Source organism: Notothenia rossii (assembly GCF_949606895.1).
Source record: "Notothenia rossii genome assembly, contig: scaffold_211, whole genome shotgun sequence".
In the NCBI taxonomy this organism is placed as follows: domain Eukaryota; kingdom Metazoa; phylum Chordata; class Actinopteri; order Perciformes; family Nototheniidae; genus Notothenia; species Notothenia rossii.
The window spans coordinates 60,290-82,417 of NW_027639540.1; the positions used below are offsets into that span (position 1 = coordinate 60,290).

At 41.8% G+C, this 22,128-nt stretch overlaps 3 protein-coding genes across 9 annotated transcripts; 2 read left to right on the forward strand and 1 right to left on the reverse strand.

Annotated features, from left to right (window-relative positions):
- Nucleotides 1–1,185: 1,185 nt before the first annotated feature.
- On the reverse strand, nucleotides 1,186–2,458 carry LOC307027697 (uncharacterized protein; the record flags this gene model as incomplete). Its single annotated transcript, XM_079695982.1, has 2 exons — nucleotides 1,186–1,986; nucleotides 2,441–2,458. The coding sequence occupies 2 exons, from the start codon at nucleotides 2,456–2,458 to the stop codon at nucleotides 1,186–1,188; spliced, it is 819 nt and encodes a 272-aa protein (XP_079552108.1).
- Nucleotides 2,459–3,847: 1,389 nt separating this feature from the next.
- On the forward strand, nucleotides 3,848–6,312 carry LOC307027699 (tripartite motif-containing protein 16-like). The gene has a single exon (XM_079695986.1). The coding sequence runs from the start codon at nucleotides 4,063–4,065 to the stop codon at nucleotides 6,061–6,063; it is 2,001 nt and encodes a 666-aa protein (XP_079552112.1). The 5' UTR covers nucleotides 3,848–4,062; the 3' UTR covers nucleotides 6,064–6,312.
- A 1,507-nt stretch (nucleotides 6,313–7,819) lies between these two features.
- LOC307027698 (dnaJ homolog subfamily C member 5B-like) lies at nucleotides 7,820–19,398 on the forward strand. 7 transcript variants are annotated; one of them, XM_079695984.1, is made up of 7 exons: nucleotides 7,820–8,021; nucleotides 8,339–8,463; nucleotides 10,574–10,703; nucleotides 11,194–11,407; nucleotides 12,237–12,390; nucleotides 14,517–14,582; nucleotides 16,481–19,398. In XM_079695984.1, the coding sequence occupies exons 3-7, from the start codon at nucleotides 10,591–10,593 to the stop codon at nucleotides 16,531–16,533; spliced, it is 600 nt and encodes a 199-aa protein (XP_079552110.1). In that variant the 5' UTR covers nucleotides 7,820–8,021; nucleotides 8,339–8,463; nucleotides 10,574–10,590; the 3' UTR covers nucleotides 16,534–19,398. The 7 variants fall into 7 exon arrangements, 3 of the variants coding, with proteins under 3 accessions (XP_079552110.1, XP_079552109.1, XP_079552111.1); XR_013804721.1 differs by lacking the exon at nucleotides 7,820–8,021 and having other exon boundaries at nucleotides 8,245–8,463; nucleotides 16,481–18,674; nucleotides 18,714–19,398; XR_013804722.1 differs by lacking the exon at nucleotides 7,820–8,021 and having other exon boundaries at nucleotides 8,245–8,463; nucleotides 16,481–18,635; nucleotides 18,714–19,398.
- Nucleotides 19,399–22,128: the final 2,730 nt, after the last annotated feature.

The following is a 22,128-nucleotide window of genomic DNA, read 5'->3' on the forward strand; positions in this document are numbered from 1 at the left end:
AAAGATATAAAGTATGTGAGTTTTACAAGTTAATAAACACATTTGCTGACATTTGTTTATCTGCTGGTGTTTTTTTTGTACTGCCATGATTGTTTTACTCTGCCTTTAGGATGGCAAATACCCAGGGTCAGGAGAGGGAGTCAGCGGGAAACCCACTGCTGCAACTTGGCCATGGTTTATCCACTGGACGAGATATCAGGACAGAAGCCCTCCATCTGCCCCCCTGTCCTAATATCCTCCATGCCAGAGGACACGCCACGGCCAAGTGCAGCAGTGGGGGACCAAGAGGAGGACGAGGATGAGGATCGAGTTGAGGCAGGGCCATCACGGCCTAAGAAAAAAAACCAGGATGGGCTAATGGACCTCATCCGAGAAGACATGCAGCTGCAGAGGGAGGCAGCCCAGGAGAGCAGGGGGAACATCAACAGGCTTTTTACTCTGCTAGAAAGATTAGTGGACAAATAATGTAATAAATAAATAAATGTAATGAGCAATATGAAACTTATGATTTATTTAATTGAACAACATAACATACAAATAAAACATACAAATAAAACAACATTTAAACTATATACATATTCAGGCTGAGCAGGGAGTCCCAGGTGGTGCTGCTGGAGCTGGCTGCCACAATTAAGACCCTGGTGTCCTCTGACGGTGGGTGGGGCTTCATTTTGGGGTGGTCTCCAGAGCTGTTGGGGATGCTTCTCTCCACGGTACATCGGATTGTTGGGCTAGGGTTCGCAGGGCGGACGCAATCGACGGCTGCCATGTCACTAAGATGTTTTCAGCAGCAGATAGGAACAAAAGATGTTATTTGATCACAGCTCGTCAATTGTTCTACATACCTTTACACATAATCGTGGTCACCAGGAACCTCCTCCAGGGCAGACACCTCTGCAGACAGTTGGTCCCGCCAAGGAGCACCACTGACTGCCTCCAACACATCCTCCCCCTCATCCTCCGCTACATCCTCCACAATGTCCTCTTCTGGGGCCATGATGTCGCCGGCCCCGATGCAGATGTTGTGGAGGACGGCACATGCTGTTATGATCTGAAATGTTTAAATTGGCAGAAATATATATATATATGTTATACCTCATGTCAGATCTACTCTTCAGTATTATCAGAATGTCCTAATGAGTGATTAGTTACTTGAGGAACAAAGGGGTGGTGCACCTCCAGCGCTTATAGGAAGATACTCCTGAATCTTGTTTTCATCATCCCGAAGGCACGCTCGATGATGCAGCGTGCCCGGGAGTGATGGCTGTTGAAGCGCTGGGGTCCCACACCTTGCAGCGGCCGTTTGTAGGGAGTGATGAGGGGAAGTGGATGTTGGAGGCAGGGGTACCCCCCGTCTGCGAGGATATAGTGCCCTGGAGGAGGGTCGAGTGCCCGCCGATAGAGTGGGCTGTGGCGGAGCACTCTAGAGTCGTGGACTGACCCAGGCCGGCCCACGTATGTGTCGATGAAGCGGCCCTGATGGTCACAAACAGCCTGCAGCAAAATTGAGCTGAACAGTTTCCTGTTTCTGTAACAGTGACCATCAGGGCCGCTTGGTGGCACGATGCGGACATGGCAGCCGTCGATTGCTCCAGCAGCTTTCCTGAAGGCTCTGTGTCTGGCCAGCCCTGCGAACCCACGCGACACAGCCTCCAGGTCTTCTTCTGTCCTGGGGAGGTGGGTGACCTGGTGGCGAATGGCCACCACCTCCTCAGTCACTCTGTGGACAATCCGATGTACCGTGGATCTAGGCATCCCAAAAACTCTGGAGACCACCCTGTATGATGCCCCCCTTGCCAGCCAGAACAGGAACACCAGGGTCGCAATTGTGGCCCCCCAGCCGTGTCTCCTGTCCTGACCCAGGAGGTCCAGCAGCACCTTCAGGGACTCCCTGCTCAGCCTGAAATCAGGGCGTATATCCTGGTCATTGAAAAACCTGTCCAGAACAGGGACGCTTAAATTGATCCTGCAGTACAGGGGCCTTGGCTGGTCGAGGGAAAGGTTGAGAAAAGAGGGTTAAATAAGTGAAGAGCATTTTGTTTCTATGTTTATGTGTATAAATATATCTATTGATATGTTTATATATATATATATGTTTATTGATATATACACAAATAAATATATATACTATATATATATGTTTATATATACACTCAAGCTATACTCAACCTGAAATTAAATCTGTATCAGTATTATATGCTAATAACATTACTGTTAGCTAAAAATACAGATACTCTGTGTTTGTGTATATATATATATATATATATATATATATATATATATATATATATGTACATACACAAGCTATACTCAACCTGAGAAACAACATTTTAAACATGTATTATAGCCTAATATTAACATTACTGTTAGTTAAAAATACAGTACAAATATATTTATATAATATCTATTATCATATGATAATAGATATAAGTATCATTACCTGGAAATGGTCTTCCATTAATCGGAAGTAGATGGTGCGCCTGTTGTGACCTCGGGAAAATAATTTAAACATATTATTTAACACCAAAATAAGTACAGCTAGATCTGACTCCATATTGAACAGTTTTGAAAACAGTTTTGAAAACAGTTTGAAAACAGTTTGAAAATATTTTGCCTAGTGTCAGAAATTATTACCGGCACTTGTGACTGCAGCTGGTTGCTAGGTGACGGGGGCGGCAAAATGTAGGGGTAACTGCCGGTGACGTACAAGGACATGCTCCGTAGACCGTCTCATTTCGCAGTCCGCAGAGGACCCAAGCTGGGTCCTCCGCGGACTGCGAGGCTGGGTCCTCAGGAGGCTGGGTCCTCAGGAGGAGGAATTGGGACACAGCTATATTACCCCGAACACATATGGTAACGACACCGGCTGCGTACTTTCAGATTCTGGCGCACTCGAGCTGGTTTCTCCATTCTTACCTACCCTACCTTTAATGTGTGCACATGTAGACATCTGTCTGTTGATTGTGTATATATAGGATATACATATTTGCACACATATCTTTATATATTTGTTTTTAAATTCAGGATTGTGGGAAACGCTATTTCGATCTCTCTCTCTGTACACACAAACTGAAAGATTGACAATAAAGTTGACTTTGACTGTGTTCATTTAGAAAGCTCCAAACAATATTTAACAGCGAGAGATTCCAGGGGTTTACTCCACTTTTGGAAAAGATTAGACTTCCCATCCAGACAGGGTTAGATTCTTTCCAGACAGACATATGAGTATTTTAAAACCACAGGTAAAGGAGCAGATGTGATCCTGGACTGTGTTTGTGTTTTATTAATTTAATAATTATAAACATAATAAAGAATAAGAACAATTAATTAAATAATAATAATAATTGAAATGTGTCTGCATTTTTTGTAAAAATACAATTAATATGTATATATATATATATGTGTGTGTGTGTGTGTGTGTGTGTGTGTGTGTGTGTGTGTGTGTGTGTGTGTGTGTGTGTGTGTGTGTGTGTGTGTGTGTGTGTGTGTGTGTGTGTGTGTGTGTGTGTGTGTGTGTGTGTGTGTGTGTGTGTGTATTTCGGTCACTCTGTCTCTACACACAAACTGAAAGATTGACAATAAAGTTGACTTTGACTGATTAGCTGAAAGCTGAAGTGAGCTCTGTTTTCAACACACTGTGTCTCCTCCTGCTCTCTAACCCAGCTCTGCTCACACACTTCCTGTTCCCCCCCCCCTTCTGATCTGCAGTCTGAAGAGGGGAGGGACCAACACACTGTGTCTCCTCCTGCTCTCTAACCCAGCTCTGCTCACACACTTCCTGTTCCCTCCCCTTCTGATCTGCAGTCTGAAGAGGGGAGGGACCAACTCACTGCTGCTCAGATAGCAGCTCAGACTGGTTTCACTTCTCAGGAAACAGTCGAGAGGAGTTCAGCGGAGCAACAGAGAAACCACCGTCTGCTCTTTAAAAGTCCAACAACTCTGCAAGGACAGCTAACAGCCCCTGCCTCTCGGAGTCCTCACTCACTGCAGCTGGTGAACGACAGAAAGAGATTGGTTCTGTTCTGAGAAAGAGTAAATATCTGACGAGCACACGGAGGGGAAATGTCTCAGAAAGGAGTTCAGCTGGAAACTTGTTGCATCTGTCTGGATCCACTGGACGACCCGGTGAGTCTCTCCTGTGGACACAGCTACTGCATGGACTGTATGAAACACCACCGGCATGGAGAGCAAGTCCACAGCTGCCCTCAGTGCACAGAGACTTGCTCCCAGACGCCTGTCCTGCTGAAAGACACCTCATTATCAGATTTGGTGGAGGAGCTGAAGAAGACTGGACTCCAACATGCTGAGGCTGGATCTGAGGATGTGGGATGTGATGTCTGCACTGAGAGGAAGCTGAAAGCCTGTAAGTCCTGTCTGCAGTGTGTGGCCTCTTACTGTGAGACACACCTCCAGCCTCACTTTGAATCAGCTGCATTACAGAAACACAAGCTGGTGGAGCCCTCCAAGCAGCTCCAGGAGAACATCTGCTCTCGTCACGACCAGGTGATGAAGATGTTCTGCCGCACTGATCAGCAGAGTATCTGTTCTCTCTGCTCTGTGGACGAACACAAAGGCCACGACACGGTGTCTGCTACAGCAGAGAGGACTGAGAGGCAGAGAGAGCTGGAGGGGAGTCGACTAAACATCCAGCAGAGAATCCAGGACGGAGAGAAGGAGGTGAAGCTGCTTCAGCAGGAGGTGGAGGCCGTCAATGGCTCTGCTGAGAAAGCAGTGGAGGACAGTGAGAAGACGTTCACTGAGCTGATCCGTCTCATGGAGAAGAGAAGCTCTGATGTGAAGCAGCAGCTCAGATCCCAGCAGGAGAGAGAAGTGAGTCGAGTCAGAGAGCTCCGGGAGAAGCTGGAGCAGGAGATCAGTGATCTGAAGAGGAGAGACACTGAGCTGGAGCAGCTGTCTCACACAGAGGACCACAACCAGTTCCTGCACAGCTACTCCTTACTGCCCCGTCTCACTACGCCCTCATCCAGCTTCAACACACGAGCATCTACACCCTCATCCAGCTTCAACACCCGAGCATCTACACCCTCATCCAGCTTCAACACACGAGCATCTACGCCCTCATCCAGCTTCAACACCCGAGCATCTACACCCTCATCCAGCTTCAACACCCGAGCATCTACACCCTCATCCAGCTTCAACACCCGAGCATCTACGCCCTCATCCAGCTTCAACACCCGAGCATCTACGCCCTCATTCAACTTCAACACCGGAGCATCTACACCCTCATTCAACTTCAACACCGGAGCATCTACACCCTCATCCGGCTTCAACACCAGAGCATCTACACCCTCATTCAACTTCAACACCGGAGCATCTACACCCTCATCCAGCTTCAACACCCGAGCATCTACACCCTCATTCAACTTCAACACCCTTCCTCTCAGATACTTTGAGGACGTGACAGCGGCTCTGTCAGCACTCAGAGATAAACTCCAGGACGTCCTGAGAGACGAGTGGACCAACATCTCTCTGGTTTTACTGTCTCCACCAGAGCCAAAAACCAGAGCTGGATTCTTACAATATTCCCGTGAAATCACTCTGGATCCAAACACAGCCTACAGTGGGCTGTTGTTATCTGAGCGGAACAGAAAAGCAACATTACTGAGTCGTCTTCAGGCTTCTTCTGTTGGCTCAGACGGATTCACCGACTGCTGCCAGGTCCTGAGCAGAGAGAGTCTGACTGGGCGGTGTTACTGGGAGGTGGAGTGGAGAGGGTTGGGGGGCGTTTCTGTAGCCGTCGCTTACAAGAACATCAGCAGATCAGAGGGGTATTATAGTGGGTCTGAAGTATTTGGACGAAATGACAAATCCTGGGCGTTTGACTGTAACCATAACGATTTGAAATCTAAAGTCGCCGGTCGTCGGTCCTCCAGGGTCGGGGTGTACCTGGATCACAGTGCAGGTGTTCTGTCGTTCTACAGCATCTCTGACTCCATGACCCTCCTTCACAGAGTCCGGACCACTTTCACTCAGCCGCTGCACGCCGGAGTTCGGCTTTATTACTTTCATGGAGACACTGCTGAGTTCTGTAAACTCAGATAGACAGGAGGGAATCAACCTACTTCCCGATGGGAGCCCGTTCCATGATGGAATCAACTGACTAATGGTGCCTTCTGTCATTTTGGACCATTTGGCTTTCCTTACAAATACACGATGTAAAAAAACTTGATGGACTTTGGACCATTTTGCTTTCTTTCTTTTTTTTGACTGTAAAGAATATAATTATCGTACTTATACCCATCTGTTCAAAGATTGCATATTATTCGTTAAAAAAAAAGTAAAAAAGTTGTATATCGTTTTTAATTATTTTATAAACTTGAACATATAATAGGATTTTTCTAGAAAAATATAGCACAAGGCGCTAACGTGCACTTCCGGTCCTGCCCACTTTCAGGTGCATTACAGAAAACATAAAATAATAGTTTCTTCAAGTCTTAAAGCTGCTGATTCATATATCGCACCTCAAATAACACATACATCCAGAGGTTCCTTTACTTCCTCGACAGAAAAAAGGAAAAGAAACTCAGGAATCTCAGTTTCAGTGTCAGCCTGCTTTTAATAATTGAATAATATTTGCAGCTGCCCTCGGTAATAAACAAAGCAGAGTCTCAACGGATGCAGTTCCTTTAATGCTCTTTCAAGCATTGTGAAAACTAGAAAATAGACAGAGGTACTTAATTGTCATTACAAAATACCACAACAAGTACAAAGCATTCAGTTAAACCACAAATGTATTAAATCACGGATCAAATAAACACGTGTTACAAAGTCTCTTTAGTGTCACAACAACACCGGTGCACTCACTAACTCGTCCGTGGTGCAACAAATACTATACGACTCAGTGAATTATGTCCCGTAACTGTCACCACAGCACTCAGTATACTCTCTTTAATTGCTTTAGTTTAGTAGATATCTACAAACAAAGAGTCAATCTTTTTCTAAAACCATTTAGTGCTTCACATAATAAAATACACAACAGCTGTAGCCTGTTTATATGCTTTAGGAACTGTAGGTGTGTGTGGTACAGTGTGTAGTTGCGGCGGACAGACAGGTCTCAGTTGGTTTGGTGTCCCTATCATGCTTACTTTTAATACTTGTAAATAAAAATGTTGGCCCGTAATTTAATTTCCTCATTATAGCGACCAGAGGGGGGAGAGGGGGGGATATCCAGTCTCTGATAGTGTTACGTTATTATGAGAGGGCTCTCATACTTGTTTGATTCTGAAATTGTATATATTTATATATATATATATATATATATATATATATATATATATATATTTATATAAATATATATATATATATATATATATATATATATATGTGTGTGTGTGTGTGTGTGTGTGTGTGTGTGTGTGTGTGTGTCCGCATCTGTAGCCTGTTATTGTCTCATTATACCGCACTCACTGTGAATTAATTAAAAGCAAAACTATAAGTCGTCATGAACACATTGTTTGAGTTACTTCACTCCACAAAACCCTCCCTCCTCTCGATCAGTTTGAACAAACACCTGTCCATCAGACAGAGGGCTGCTGTGCCTCCTGTCATCATTAACGGACGTCTCTTTAAAATGACCGCTCGGAGGAGAGGAGTTCTCATTTCTCTAACCGCCTGCTGCTTCCGCTCCTCTCTCCTCGGCTCCCCTCCTCAGTCCTCAGCTCGCATCTCCTGTGGGCGGGACTGAGACACGAGGATAGGAGTCGAGGATAGGAGTCGAAGAGGGGAATCTCAGAAATGAGACACGGCCAGGGTGTGACTACCAGGTGCTATTGCAGAAGTTAGGTGAGTGAGGGAGCAGACTGCGACACCCTCTAGGACGGACAGATGTGCAATAGATGTCGTGTGTAAATTAAAAAGATAATACATTTACAACACAGCTAGCCCAGATGTTGGAGAATGCATGTGTCTATAAATAATAATAATAATAATAATAAAAGAAGAAGAAGATGGATTCAGGAGGATGTCAACAATCCTGAGAGAGCCATCAGAGGAGACGTGAGGTGAGAATCAGACGAATCAGGATTACATGGATATAAACGGTAGTCAGATTTAAAAATAAATGTTAATAATGTTTGACTATAATGTGTCAGGGATAATCAATATTTACCTATGAATTATAAATTAAAACATTATTATTTTTATTTTGTATTGATTTGGTTGGAATGCTGCGTTGATTTAAAGTAATGTTAATAATAAATACTTTCTTTTTTTTTAATTGTTTTTGTTTTCATACATTGACGAGGGTTTAAGTGACGTACTTCCGGCCTGCGGTGACTTCCTGCTTCTCTGCGGAACTTTTTCCTCTGTTTCTCATCAGGAGAAGTTTTTAAAAGATAACACCTGACAAACTGCTCCACTTTATGGAACACACGTTAGCACCAGCAGCAGCGGAGATTCTCGGGACTTTATGATCTGACACAGAAAGAGGACATCTTCCAGGAGGTGAGATTTAACGCTGATGCTAAAGTTAGCTAGCTCTGTTAGCTGTTGGTCGTGACGTCACCCGGCAGGATTTAACTTTAATAAAAGTGTTTAAAGTTAAATATCTGACTCTAGGAAAGTGCGTTTTTAAATTAACTGAAACTATGTTTGTTTATCTAGCATTATAGCTAATATTATGGGCTGTCTGGACTCCCAGCATGCTGTACTTCATCTTTTATTTTTGCTTTATTTACTTCCTCAAAGAGTTTATAGGCAATTAAAAGTGCTTTAAATGTGACTTTGTACTCAGTGAGGAATTTTTATTATTCACCCCCCAGAGATACAAGTTGATAGAGCTGGCCTGGTTTTTTTATTTTTTTATTGAGTTAACATGCAAATCCTAATGTAGAGACTAGTCTATGAGATAAGATAAAGAAACTACGCACATAATAAGAGACACACTATGGGGACAACGAGGTGCAGGTGTCTCTACTTTAAAGAGTCCTCTCCTGCTGATGTTCAGGTGTATATCAGTATGTAGTGTCTCTACTTTAAAGAGTCCTCTCCTGCTGATGTTCAGGTGTATATCAGTATGTAGTGTCTCTACTTTAAAGAGTCCTCTCCTGCTGATGTTCAGGTGTATATCAGTATGTCTCTACTTTAAAGAGTCCCCTCCTGCTGATGTTCAGGTGTATATCAGTATGTAGTGTCTCTACTTTAAAGAGTCCTCTCCTGCTGATGTCCAGGTGTATATCAGTATGTAGTGTCTCTACTTTAAAGAGTCCTCTCCTGCTGATGTTCAGGTGTATATCAGTATGTAGTGTCTCTACTTTAAAGAGTCCTCTCCTGCTGATGTTCAGGTGTATATCAGTATGTAGTGTCTCTACTTTAAAGAGTCCTCTCCTGCTGATGTTCAGGTGTATATCAGTATGTCTCTACTTTAAAGAGTCCCCTCCTGCTGATGTTCAGGTGTATATCAGTATGTAGTGTCTCTACTTTAAAGAGTTCTCTCCTGCTGATGTTCAGGTGTATATCAGTATGTAGTGTCTCTACTTTAAAGAGTCCTCTCCTGCTGATGTCCAGGTGTATATCAGTATGTAGTGTCTCTACTTTAAAGAGTCCTCTCCTGCTGATGTTCAGGTGTATATCAGTATGTAGTGTCTCTACTTTAAAGAGTCCTCTCCTGCTGATGTTCAAGTGTATATCAGTATGTAGTGTCTCTACTTTAAAGAGTCCTCTCCTGCTGATGTTCAGGTGTATATCAGTATGTAGTGTCTCTACTTTAAAGAGTCCTCTCCTGCTGATGTTCAGGTGTGTATCAGTATGTAGTGTCACTACTTTAAAGAGTCCTCTCCTGCTGATGTTCAGGTGTATATCAGTATGTAGTGTCTCTACTTTAAAGAGTCCTCTCCTGCTGAGGTTCAGGTGTATATCAGTATGTAGTGTCTCTACTTTAAAGAGTTCTCTCCTGCTGATGTTCAGGTGTATATCAGTATGTAGTGTCTCTACTTTAAAGAGTCCTCTCCTGCTTATGTTCAGGTGTATATCAGTATGTAGTGTCTCTACTTTAAAGAGTCCTCTCCTGCTGATGTTCAGGTGTATATCAGTATGTAGTGTCTCTACTTTAAAGAGTCCTCTCCTGCTGATGTTCAGGTGTATATCAGTATGTAGTGTCTCTACTTTAAAGAGTCCTCTCCTGCTGATGTTCAGGTGTATATCAGTATGTAGTGTCTCTACTTTAAAGAGTCCTCTCCTGCTGATGTTCAGGTGTATATCAGTATGTAGTGTCTCTACTTTAAAAAGTCCTCTCCTGCTGATGTTCAGGTGTATATCAGTATGTAGTGTCTCTACTTTAAAGAGTCCTCTCCTGCTGATGTTCAGGTGTATATCAGTATGTAGTGTCTCTACTTTAAAGAGTCCTCTCCTGCTGATGTTCAGGTGTATATCAGTATGTAGTGTCTCTACTTTAAAGAGTCCTCTCCTGCTGATGTTCAGGTGTATATCAGTATGTAGTGTCTCTACTTTAAAGAGTCCTCTCCTGCTGATGTTCAGGTGTGTATCAGTATGTAGTGTCTCTACTTTAAAGAGTCCTCTCCTATAATATATATTCTTTATATTCTACTTGTTCCAGCTTCCAGATCTTGAATCATGGAGGACCAAAACAGATCTCAGCGTAAAATGTCGACGGCAGGAGAAAGCCTTTATAAGATCCTTGATTTGAAGAAAGGAGCGTCGCCAGAGGAACTAAAGAAAGCATACAGGTGTGTTCACAAATATCACTTGTCCATAAACTACATGCCCCACAATGCATCTCATTTTGTGACCTGTGCACTGAAGAGACTTGCAGTTTTTTGCCCATGACTTCTGCTTTCAGACGTAGTTAATTATGAAGTTTTTACCCTATCAGTTACAGTGCAGAGGCAGTCATGTAATATAATACATTATTTTGTATATATTATATATTTATATATTTATATTTATATACTCTTAAAGTTCCAACCGGTCCTTTGAGTGCACTAATGGAAAGGAACTGATGGTTTCTCTCTGACGGATAAGACACAAGACAACTGAGTCGACGCAACAATATAAAATATAAAACAAAGTGAACATATCGGTACAACATAAATACAAATAAAAGATTGAGAGCTATAAAACAATACAGAGGGAGGTAAATAATAAAGACTAAAAGACAAGTGGGGGGTTGCTAATAAAAAGCTAATCTAAGTTATACTCTCACTCCCTTATTTACAGGAAACTGGCATTGAAGCATCATCCGGATAAAAACCCAGACAACCCAGAGGCAGCGGACAAATTCAAGGAAATCAACAACGCCAACTCCATCCTGAGCGATGAGAACAAACGGAAGATCTACGATGAGTACGGCTCGATGGGACTCTACGTCGCCGAGCAGTTTGGGGACGAGAGCGTCAAATATTACTTCCTCATGTCCAAGTGCTGGTTCAAGGTGAGAGGAAACGTGTATTTCAGATGGAGGCCGACAGGTGAAAAACTCTTCAATCAGGTTGACCAAAAAAAAGTTAACATAAAAAAAAGTTGAGCAAAAAACATTGAGTTAAAAAAAGTTAACTGAAAGAAAATGTTGACCAAAAAATGTTGACCAAAGAAAAGGTTCACTTAAAAAAACGTTAATAAAAAAAAGTTTAAAGTTCACTTAAAAAAACGTTAAATAAAAAAAAAGTTGATTACAAAAAAAGTTCACTTAAAAAAACGTTAAATTAAAAAAAAGTTGAATAAAAAAAAATATTGACCAATAAAAAAAAGTTGAGCAAAGACAGTAAAAAAAAGTGAAGTGAATTTTTTTTTGGACAAAAATTAAGTTGACTAAAACAAAAAGTTGACTTCAAAAAAACGTTGACCAAAAAAAGTAGACTTTAAAAAAATGTTGACCAAAAGAAGTTGACTTACAAAAACGTTAAGACTCAAAAAAATATTTACCAAAAAAAGTTCACTTAAAAAAACGTTGAATAAAAAATTGCTAACCCAAAAAAAAGAATTGACCAACTGAAAAGTTGATTCCCCAAATAAGAAATAAAACTGCAATAGTTATGGATCGCCCCATTCCTAATTGATAGCGGCGTTGTAGAAATGTATTTAAAAACTATTTACAGATCTATTTCAAGGGACTCAATCGAACAGAAACTTGTGGATCATTTCGTAGATCATTGACAAAGTCTTTCTGCTGCAACTTGTTTCCGTACTTGTTGCAAATTAATGCAATTCCATCATGGGTTCCCCCCCCCCCCTAATTCAGCTTTCCTCTCCTCTGTGTTCAGGGCCTGGTGGTCTGCTGCGGGATCTTCACCTGCTGCTGCTGCTTCTGCTGCTGCTGCTTCTGTTGTGGGAAGTGCAAGACGAGCGAAGAACAGGAAAACTTTGCCTATGTGGACCCCGAAGACCTGGAGGCAGAGATCAGGAACCAGGACGCAGGTAAGAAGATTCAGACGGTGTCCTCCAGCTGCTGGAACAACTCACTGTCAGAAGGGTTATCTGAAACGACAAGTGTTGTCCCTCTGTATTTCAAGACATCCGTGAAACGATCAAACTCTCATGAGACGCAGATCAGGAAGAGGGGCTTGATGCAGAGGAGATGTCAGGGTGGTTTTGGCTTCATCCCTTCTGTGGATGAATCCCACATAAAGACACAGACTGAATTAACCCGGCAGTTTATACAAATCACAGCGAGGTCCACCAAACAATGAATTCACACATTTCTATTGCGTTGTGTGAAACGTTAGAGAGAAGATTAGCACGGCCTCTTGTGCAAGGATGACACGCAATTGGACTTGTTTCCACAAGTTGATCTACCTGCGTCTGCTCTCGAGCACCTGAGGCCAGAGTGGATGGATTTCACAACGATGTGGTTGTGAAAGTGCTTGTTGCATTTCACAACCACATCGCAGCAGGAGATTCTATCTGAGAGGGAGCTGGTGACAAGAATCTCACCAAGTCAGTGTTTGGCCGTCAAACTTTGTCCAACTCTCCCAACGTCAGAGCAGCTTTATCCTTTAACGTGTTTTAGACAGAATTAGCGGTCAGAGGTTGTGGTGGATTTCTGTCGAGTGGTGCAGTGACGAGTCCTAAAACCAGGAAGTGAGTCAGCATTTCTCCACTTCCTGTTCCCTCTTCTCAGAGCCAATGGGATTTCTCCATAGGATTTAGGAAAGTATCTGAACTAAGGTCTGTGGTTGAGACGCACTGAAGAGACGGATCACGTTTTGTTCTACATTAAATCATCAGCAGTGACCCCACTGGTGATCTCTGAAGAGTGGACGTGTCTGAGAAACGATGGTTGTTACCAAGTGGCTGAATAGGACTACAGAAGTCGTGGAGGTCGTTGTACGTCATTACGCCGAACACGTAAACACTCCTCTAAGTTAGTTTCTGTTCTGCTTGAAAGCAAGTCCCTGCCTCCTGCAGACTGTTCAAACAAACGCTTCAACTCGTTCCATCTAGAATCTGTGTGTTTGAATATGGATCTGAAGTTGGCGTGACGTTGAAGTCGTGCTGCTGGACTCGGCTGCAGTTCCTTTAGAGCAGGGGGGGTCAAACACAAACACACAGTGGGCCAACATTAATAAATGTGTACTAGTGGAGGGCCGGACTGGTTCAATGGTTATTACAGAACTTATTGAAATGAACTTATTGCACATATTAAACCTGGAACTAACAAAGCTTAAATGATTGCCTATAAAAACAACATTAAACATTAAATAATCAGTTGATTCATTTCTTATGGCTCTATCTGCAGCTTCTCCAGAGTCATTTCTTATGAGTACATTTTCCCACAGGCCAACAACAGCTTCAACAAAACTATTTCCCTCAAAGAGAAACCAAACATGCCCTGTTGTCGTGAGAGAGAAAGTGCAGAAGGAAACATCCATTAAAGTCAGTGTGCTGCTCTGTGATGCTAGCTCAGACACTTGGCATCTCATCTTGGGTGCAAGGTCATCAATGTTTGGGCTCAGGCTCTGAGCTGAGGAGACCCTCAGGATGGAGGGAAGGTGTGCGTGCAATATACCGGAGGGCCAGATCTAATAGGAATTAGAAATTATCCTGCGGGCCGAAATTAAATCCACCACGGGCCTGATTTGGCCCCCGGGCCTCGAGTTTGACACGTGTGGTTTATAGCACCACGTTAGCATTTTGCTTCTGTCCGTTAGATTTATGATTAGAACATGATGAAAGTAGAGTAGACACGTGGAGATTATCCGGCTGAACAAAACGTGCATTTATCAAACAGGTTGGTTTTCCTCAGATCTTATTTCCAGCTATTTTCCAAAACCCTCTGGAGAAATCCCGTTGCTCTTTTGTCGAGGGAACCAGCTGCTTCCTTCAGGGTAGATACGTCATCTACTCTATTTCACCTATATGGTCATATTGTTTTTAAACCACAATCATGTCCCAGTTAACGCGCAGTCGAGAGTAAGAGATCGCAGAGTGTCCTTCACCGTCTGCTGCTGAAAGGTCGTAACAGCTTTGACCTTCAGCTGGTGCAAACACTGATGATAAGAAGTAGAGGGGTTTTTCTCAGTGTTCCATTTTCTTTTTCACAGCTGCAGACCATGTAATAATTATTCAGCCGAGCGCTCACACTTCAGAAACACTCGTCAACTCTGCAGGTATAGTTAAGTTATAAAGTTCTCTCGGCTGCTTCACTAACTCACAGAACATCCAGGAGGGTTGGTTTTCAGCAGCTCCTGGCTTTGTTTGCCGAATCACTTGCTAACATTTCTTCCTACCACTTCTACAGGACGCTGTTTTAAAATGTGCTATCGTTGCTTATTAATACATGTGCTCGCTTACACCTATAGAGAGGCCAAGTCCCTCCCTTTCCGCGGAGCTCCATGGACCTTCTTTCAGAACAAGTATGAATTGAAGTCAATGGAGAGAGAAAGATTATCTTTTGATCCCGTTTGAATTGTGCCACGAATTACACATATGATGTTTGTCAATTTCAGGAAGTCAAAAAAATACAAATGTGTGGTGAAACTGTGAAGTAACACTTTGTTTTGTGTGAAACCGCTCAATGAACTACATCTCCCATCTCGCACCACACACCCAGACGGCCGTCACATTGGCACATTTCACTTCTTTCTTTCAGAATGAGGCGGAAAGTATTAAAAGAGGTGAAAATCACTCCAAGTCTGGGCATGTTGAGAGCTGCACACACAAGGGGAGATAGTCTGTTCATAAGAGCCAGCATGCGGGACCGGGACTCTGGGATTTGTAGTCTTTCTAGTTGCGTATTTCTCATAGTCTTATATTTCAACAGTTTTACGACAAGCTGTGACTTTTTTGACATGGAAATTATCTTTTAAATTGACAAACATCATATGTGTAATTCATGGCACAATTCAAACGGGATCAAAAGATAATCTTTCTCTCTCCATTGACTTCAATACTTTTTCCGACATAAGGTCCCATGGAGCTCCCTCTATCGAGGTCGGGGGAAATCACAGATCAACTCACAGTTTGAGTTTTAAAGTGTATCTTCTCCAAAAGCAGCTGGAAGTCAAGAAATTGTTTGATTTGTTGAAAATAATCCGACAAAATACCAGTTTGACATTTTTGTAAAACTAATTTCAAATCAAAAGGTCTTGTTAGAAATGAAATGTGTACGTTAGTTCTGCGACCTGTTTTATTTTTGTATTTATCTTATATTTGTTTATATTTATGATCAATTATTTGATATTTGTTATGAAGGACAATCACACTCACGGTTGGGACCACAAAGGTTGTTCTTAAATAATGTTTAAACAAAACAATTCTTAAACTCAAAGTTAACTTGGAAAAAATTGGAATTTTCAGAAAGGTTTTTAATTATTGTTTTAATTTATTGTTTTCCTCAGTGTTTGTACTTTATTAAACAAACGTACAGATTTTCCCTTTTTTTCTGATGATCTGAAATTATCTTTTAAATTGACAAACATCTTGTGTGTAATTCGTGGTACAATTCAAACGGGATCGAGAGATAATCCTTCTCTCTCCATTGACTTCAAAACATACTTTTTACGAAATAAGGTCCCATGGGGCGGAAGTAGAAGGGCGGGACTTCGCCTCTCTATGGCTGTTGCTTAACATTATTATATGTCATTAATCCGTGATACCTGATGGAAAGCAAAACATCTGAATGTAGAATATCTTATTATTGGATTGTCATTTTAAATATTTATTTGCACAAATTGTACTTTCATCTTCTCTGTTGTTTCATTAACTTTTAAAGCAACTCTAACAAAAGCTCATTTCCTTCTGGGGAAAGTCGTTCTTATTTCGATTAATATTCCCGATGCATGGACGATGATTACGACCACATGTGAAAATATATATATGTATTTGCTTTAGTTCACTCGTGGCCCTAATCCTCGTCCGTACCGATGCACAGTCCTCTCTCTAATGCGGCCTCCTCATCTATGCTTTCCATTTGAAACAACCTTCTACGTGTTGCTGCTTTGCTGCAAAATTAGAAATAAGACGGTAGAAACTTAATAAATGTCCTGTTATTCTTTACTCCCTGCAGGTGAAGATGCACCCATCGTGATTCAGCCTCACGCCACGAACGGCGTCAAGTGATTGGACGAAACCCCCGACCATCAGCGACTGCTTTAGAGAGATTTTTAGTGGTGATACTGTGCCATATTTTTCCTTTTTTTAAACTACCAGTGGGTTTGTCTTTGGTCCCATCTCGTGTCGGACTTCAGGGACGAAAGCCATGCAGATCAAAGCTCTGGAATATATTTGTCTTTGTGCACTTTAATATCGAAAAGCTGCCGCGACGGTCTGACGACGTTTCGGCTCGAAGACGGCCGAAATGTTTTAATACTTTTTAATGTTATCTTTAAAGCCAACCACTCGATGGGTTCAGCCACGCTGCACATAAACACATATTATAGAAGATAGGGCTTTTTGAATTGATGAACAGCGTATTGTGACATCTGTATGTTTGGATGTAAATAAATAGTAGAATTAACAGAGATGCTGACGGACAATACAGGATTAAATCCACGTTATGGGAGAAACGCTTTGTCCCTTTCCTTCTAAAACGTAGACAAAATTAGGTGTTTAATTTCTTAGTCTTTAATTGACAACACGGCACTATATCCGAAAAGACAAGGGTCCATATTTGTGTTATTTTCAGGCATTAAATTAGATAAAAATCACCAACAAATAATTTTATAATCATAACTTGTTTTGAATTAAACTGTATTTAGAGTAAAAAAAATACACCCACAAAACATGGAGTATGGAGCTGCAAGTCTAGGATGTGTTTAGCTTAGCTTAGCATAATGACTGGAAGTAGTAGGGAAAGTTAGCATGGTCTTAAAACTCGCTGTCGTCACTATAAGCGCTAATCATTTGAGACGCCCTGAAAATACGTTTCTGGGAGTTTGGATATCTCTTGTTTTGATTTCCAGAATTCAACTCCCCTTAAAACCACAGTTAGAACAAATAGTGCCTTCCTAACTTTCCTATTTCATGTCCACATTTCGCAGTTTTTATGCTAAGCTAAACTAGCCGTTTCTTCCTATTGTAAGGTAGCCTACTTTTACAAAGCCAGGATAGCGTTTCTTTCTAGTTTTCTGTCTTTATGCTAAGCTAAGCTAAGCTAGCTGTTTCGTCCTGTATTACTGCTCTATGCTAAGCTAGCTGTTTCGTCCTGTATTACTGCTCTATGCTAAGCTAAGCTAGCTGTTTCTCCCTGTATTGCTGCTCTATGCTAAGCTAAGCTAGCTGTTTCTTCATGTATTACTGCTCTATGCTAAGCTAGCGGTTTCTCCCTGTATTACTGCTCTATGCTAAGCTAACGGTTTCTCCCTGTATTACTGCTCTAAGCTAAGCTAGCTGTTTCTCCCTGTATTACTGCTCTATGCTAAGCTAAGCTAGCGGTTTCTCCCTGTATTACTGCTCTATGCTAAGCTAAGCTAGCTGTTTCGTCCTGTATTACTGCTCTATGCTAAGCTAAGCTAGCTGTTTCTTCATGTATTACTGCTCTATGCTAAGCTAAGCTAGCTGTTTCTTCATGTAATACTGCTCTATGCTAAGCTAAGCTAGCTGTTTCTTCATGTATTACTGCTCTATGCTAAGCTAAGCTAGCTGTTTCTCCCTGTATTACTGCTCTATGCTAAGCTAAGCTAGCTGTTTCTTCATGTATTACTGCTCTATGCTAAGCTAAGCTAGCTGTTTCTTCATGTATTACTGCTCTATGCTAAGCTAAGCTAGCTGTTTCTCCCTGTATTACTGCTCTATGCTAAGCTAAGCTAGCTGTTTCTTCATGTATTACTGCTCTATGCTAAGCTAAGCTAGCTGTTTCTTCATGTAATACTGCTCTATGCTAAGCTAAGCTAGCTGTTTCTCCCTGTATTACTGCTCTATGCTAAGCTAAGCTAGCTGTTTCTCCCTGTATTACTGCTGTATGCTAAGCTAAGCTAGCTGTTTCTCCCTGTATTACTGCTCTATGCTAAGCTAAGATAGTGCTTGTCCTTCTTTGCAGTCGTTTTGCAGACCTCTGCTACCTATTTCTTGACTTCAGCTCCATACCTGGGTAAAACACAGACATCTAAGGCACATCAATCTAAAAAATAAAGCGTATTTCCCTTCATCTGTTTTCTTATTGCTGTTCCTGCACATAAGGTGACCTCCAATACTTCTTAAGGTGACCTCCAATACTTCTTAAGGTGACCTACTTCTTAAGGTGACCTCCAATACTTCTTAAGGTGACCTCCAATACTTCTTAAGGTGACCTACTTCTTAAGGTGACCTCCAATACTTCTTAAGGTGACCTCCAATACTTCTTAAGGTGACCTCCAATACTTCTTAAGGTACTGATAAAGCTCCTTATCATCTGATATTTACAACACTTCCTGCTAAAGCACAGTTATGGCCAAATGTTGAGATGGATATTCTCGGATGAATCGAGGAAGTGATCTCTGGTGAGAGACGATGTAAATTCAGAGGTATATTTTTCATTGGAGGTTTTATTACAAATTAAGTATATTAAGATAAAACTCCTTAAATTATGTCATCATGTTTGTGTTGTTTGTTTATCTGCTGGGTGTAGGAATGTCAGGTTTCTGCGTTTTGTACAAATCTAAAAAAACATGATTTTTAGATTTTTTTTATTCTGACTATTTGATTGAAATTTAAACAATTTTAGAAATGTTTTGTTTACTCGACAGAAAACCCACTAAAGTGCCAGATTACTTTTTTTATTGGGATTATTTTTCAATTATTTGGATCAAATGTTAACAATAAATATATATATATTTTTTGGTTTTAATCAAACTTTAAAAACAAGACAAACAGAAACAAAATAGATATATATTTATTTTTATCATCTCAACATTCCTCGGGTAATTGTGCCATTTTTTAAACTTTGACAAAATGTCTGTTTCTGTAAAATATTTGTCTGATAAAATAAAGATGTCTTGAAATCTTAAATCTGTGTTTTCATTGTGACGTCTGCAGCTCTGAGCTCGCCTGCTATTGGCTGCTGCAGCTCTGAGCTCGCCTGCTATTGGCTGCTGCAGCTCTGAGCTCGCCTGCTATTGGCTGCTGCTTCTCCTCCTCTGGGAGAAAAGAGAGCTGCAGCAGGTGGAGGGACTCCAGATACACCTGCATTTAAAACTACAGGAGAACCAGCTTACAAGAGAACCAGCTTACAGGAGAACCAGCTTACAGGAGAACCAACAGGAGAACCAGCTTAGAGGAGAACCAGCTTACAGGAGAACCAACAGGAGAACCAGCTTACAGGAGAACCAGTTTCATTTCAACTTTATTTCAGCTCACAGGGAGAACCAGCTTACAGGAGAACCAGTTTACAGGAGAACCAGTTTCATTTAAACTTTATTTCAACTCACGGGGAGAACCAGTTTACAGGAGAACCAGCTTACAGGAGAACCAGTTTACAGGAGAACCAGTTTCATTTAAACTTTATTTCAACTCACGGGGAGAACCAGTTTACAGGAGAACCAGTTTACAGGAGAACCAGCTTAAAGGAGAACCATCTTAAAGGAGAACCATCTTAAAGGAGAACCAGTTTACAGGAGAACCAGTTTACAGGAGAACCAGTTTACAGGAGAACCAGTTTACAGGAAAACCAGCTTACAGGAGAACCAGTTTAAAGGAGAACCAGCTTACAGGAGAACCAACAGGAGAACCAGCTTAGAGGAGAACCAGCTTACAGGAGAACCAACAGGAGAACCAGCTTACAGGAGAACCAGTTTCATTTCAACTTTATTTCAACTCACGGGGAGAACCAGTTTACAGGAGAACCAGTTTACAGGAGAACCAGCTTAAAGGAGAACCATCTTAAAGGAGAACCATCTTAAAGGAGAACCAGTTTACAGGAGAACCAGTTTACAGGAGAACCAGTTTACAGGAGAACCAGTTTACAGGAAAACCAGCTTACAGGAGAACCAGTTTAAAGGAGAACCAGCTTAGAGGAGAACCAACAGGAGAACCAGCTTACAGGAGAACCAGCTTACAGGAGAACCAGTTTACAGGAGAACCAGCTTACAGGAGAACCAGTTTACAGGAGAACCAGTTTCATTTAAACTTTATTTCAACTCACGGGGAGAACCAGTTTACAGGAGAACCAGTTTACAGGAGAACCAGCTTAAAGGAGAACCATCTTAAAGGAGAACCATCTTAAAGGAGAACCAGTTTACAGGAGAACCAGTTTACAGGAGAACCAGTTTACAGGAGAACCAGTTTACAGGAAAACCAGCTTACAGGAGAACCAGTTTAAAGGAGAACCAGTTTACAGGAGAACCAGCTTACAGGAGAACCAGTTTACAGGAGAACCAGTTTAAAGGAGAACCAGTTTACAGGAGAACCAGTTTAAAGGAGAACCAGTTTACAGGAGAACCAGCTTACAGGAGAACCAGTTTACAGGAGAACCAGTTTAAAGGAGAACCAGTTTACAGGAGAACCAGCTTAAAGGAGAACCAGCTTAAAGGAGAACCATTTTACAGGAGAACCAGTTTACAGGAGAACCAGTTTACAGGAGAACCAGCTTACAGGAGAACCAGCTTACAAGTGAACCAGTTTACAGGAGAACCAGTTTACAGGAGAACCAGCTTACAGGAGAACCAGTTTACAGGAGAACCAGTTTACAGGAGAACCAGCTTACAGGAGAACCAGCTTACAAGTGAACCAGTTTACAGGAGAACCAGCTTACAGGAGAACCAGTTTACAGGAGAACCAGCTTACAGGAGAACCAGTTTACAGGAGAACCAGCTTAAAGGAGAACCATTTTACAGGAGAACCAGTTTACAGGAGAACCAGCTTACAGGAGAACCAGTTTACAAGTGAACCAGTTTACAGGAGAACCAGTTTACAGGAGAACCAGCTTACAGGAGAACCAGTTTACAGGAGAACCAGCTTACAGGAGAACCAGTTTACAAGTGAACCAGTTTACAGGAGAACCAGTTTACAGGAGAACCAGTTTAAAGGAGAACCAGTTTACAGGAGAACCAGCTTACAGGAGAACCAGTTTACAGGAGAACCAGTTTACAGGAGAACCAGTTTACAGGAGAACCAGCTTACAGGAGAACCAGTTTAAAGGAGAACCAGTTTAAAGGAGAACCAGCTTACAGGAGAACCAGCTTACAGGAGAACCAGTTTAAAGGAGAACCAGTTTAAAGGAGAACCAGCTTAAAGGAGAACCAGTTTAAAGGAGAACCAGTTTAAAGGAGAACCAGTTTACAGGAGAACCAGCTTACAGGAGAACCAGTTTACAGGAGAACCAGTTTAAAGGAGAACCAGTTTAAAGGAGAACCAGTTTAAAGGAGAACCAGTTTCAGTTGAACTTTATTTAAACGGACAGGCAGAATAAATGGAGCTCTCGGAGGATTCAGAAAAGCAGCTTCTGATCCGTCTGGATTCTCTCAGACGGTACGTTTTTATAATCTGAATCCTCTCACGTCTGGCTTCAGGCGACAGACGAGGATCAGGGTAACATGAGATCTGACCTAAAGGTGGATTAAAGTTAGAATCCGGAAAAATACAATCTCAGAATTCTGAAAAATATATATTTTTGTTTTCTGAAAATCTCAAAATGGTGTGAAAAAGTCTAAAATGTTCTGAAAAGAAAAAGAAAAATTCTGAGATGAAAGTTGCTACGTAACGACACGGTTTCTCTGCATTCGACCCATCCTAGTGTTAGGA

Bases quoted from the DNA above. Each gene is read 5' to 3' on its own strand.
- LOC307027699 (XM_079695986.1), top strand. From the start codon at position 4,063: ATGTCTCAGAAAGGAGTTCAGCTGGAAACTTGTTGCATCTGTCTGGAT.
- LOC307027698 (XM_079695984.1), top strand. From the start codon at position 10,591: ATGGAGGACCAAAACAGATCTCAGCGTAAAATGTCGACGGCAGGAGAA. The intron at 11,408-12,236 runs GTGAGAGGAAAC...CTCTGTGTTCAG, and splicing joins TGTCCAAGTGCTGGTTCAAG to GGCCTGGTGGTCTGCTGCGG. The intron at 12,391-14,516 runs GTAAGAAGATTC...TCTTTTTCACAG, and splicing joins GATCAGGAACCAGGACGCAG to CTGCAGACCATGTAATAATT.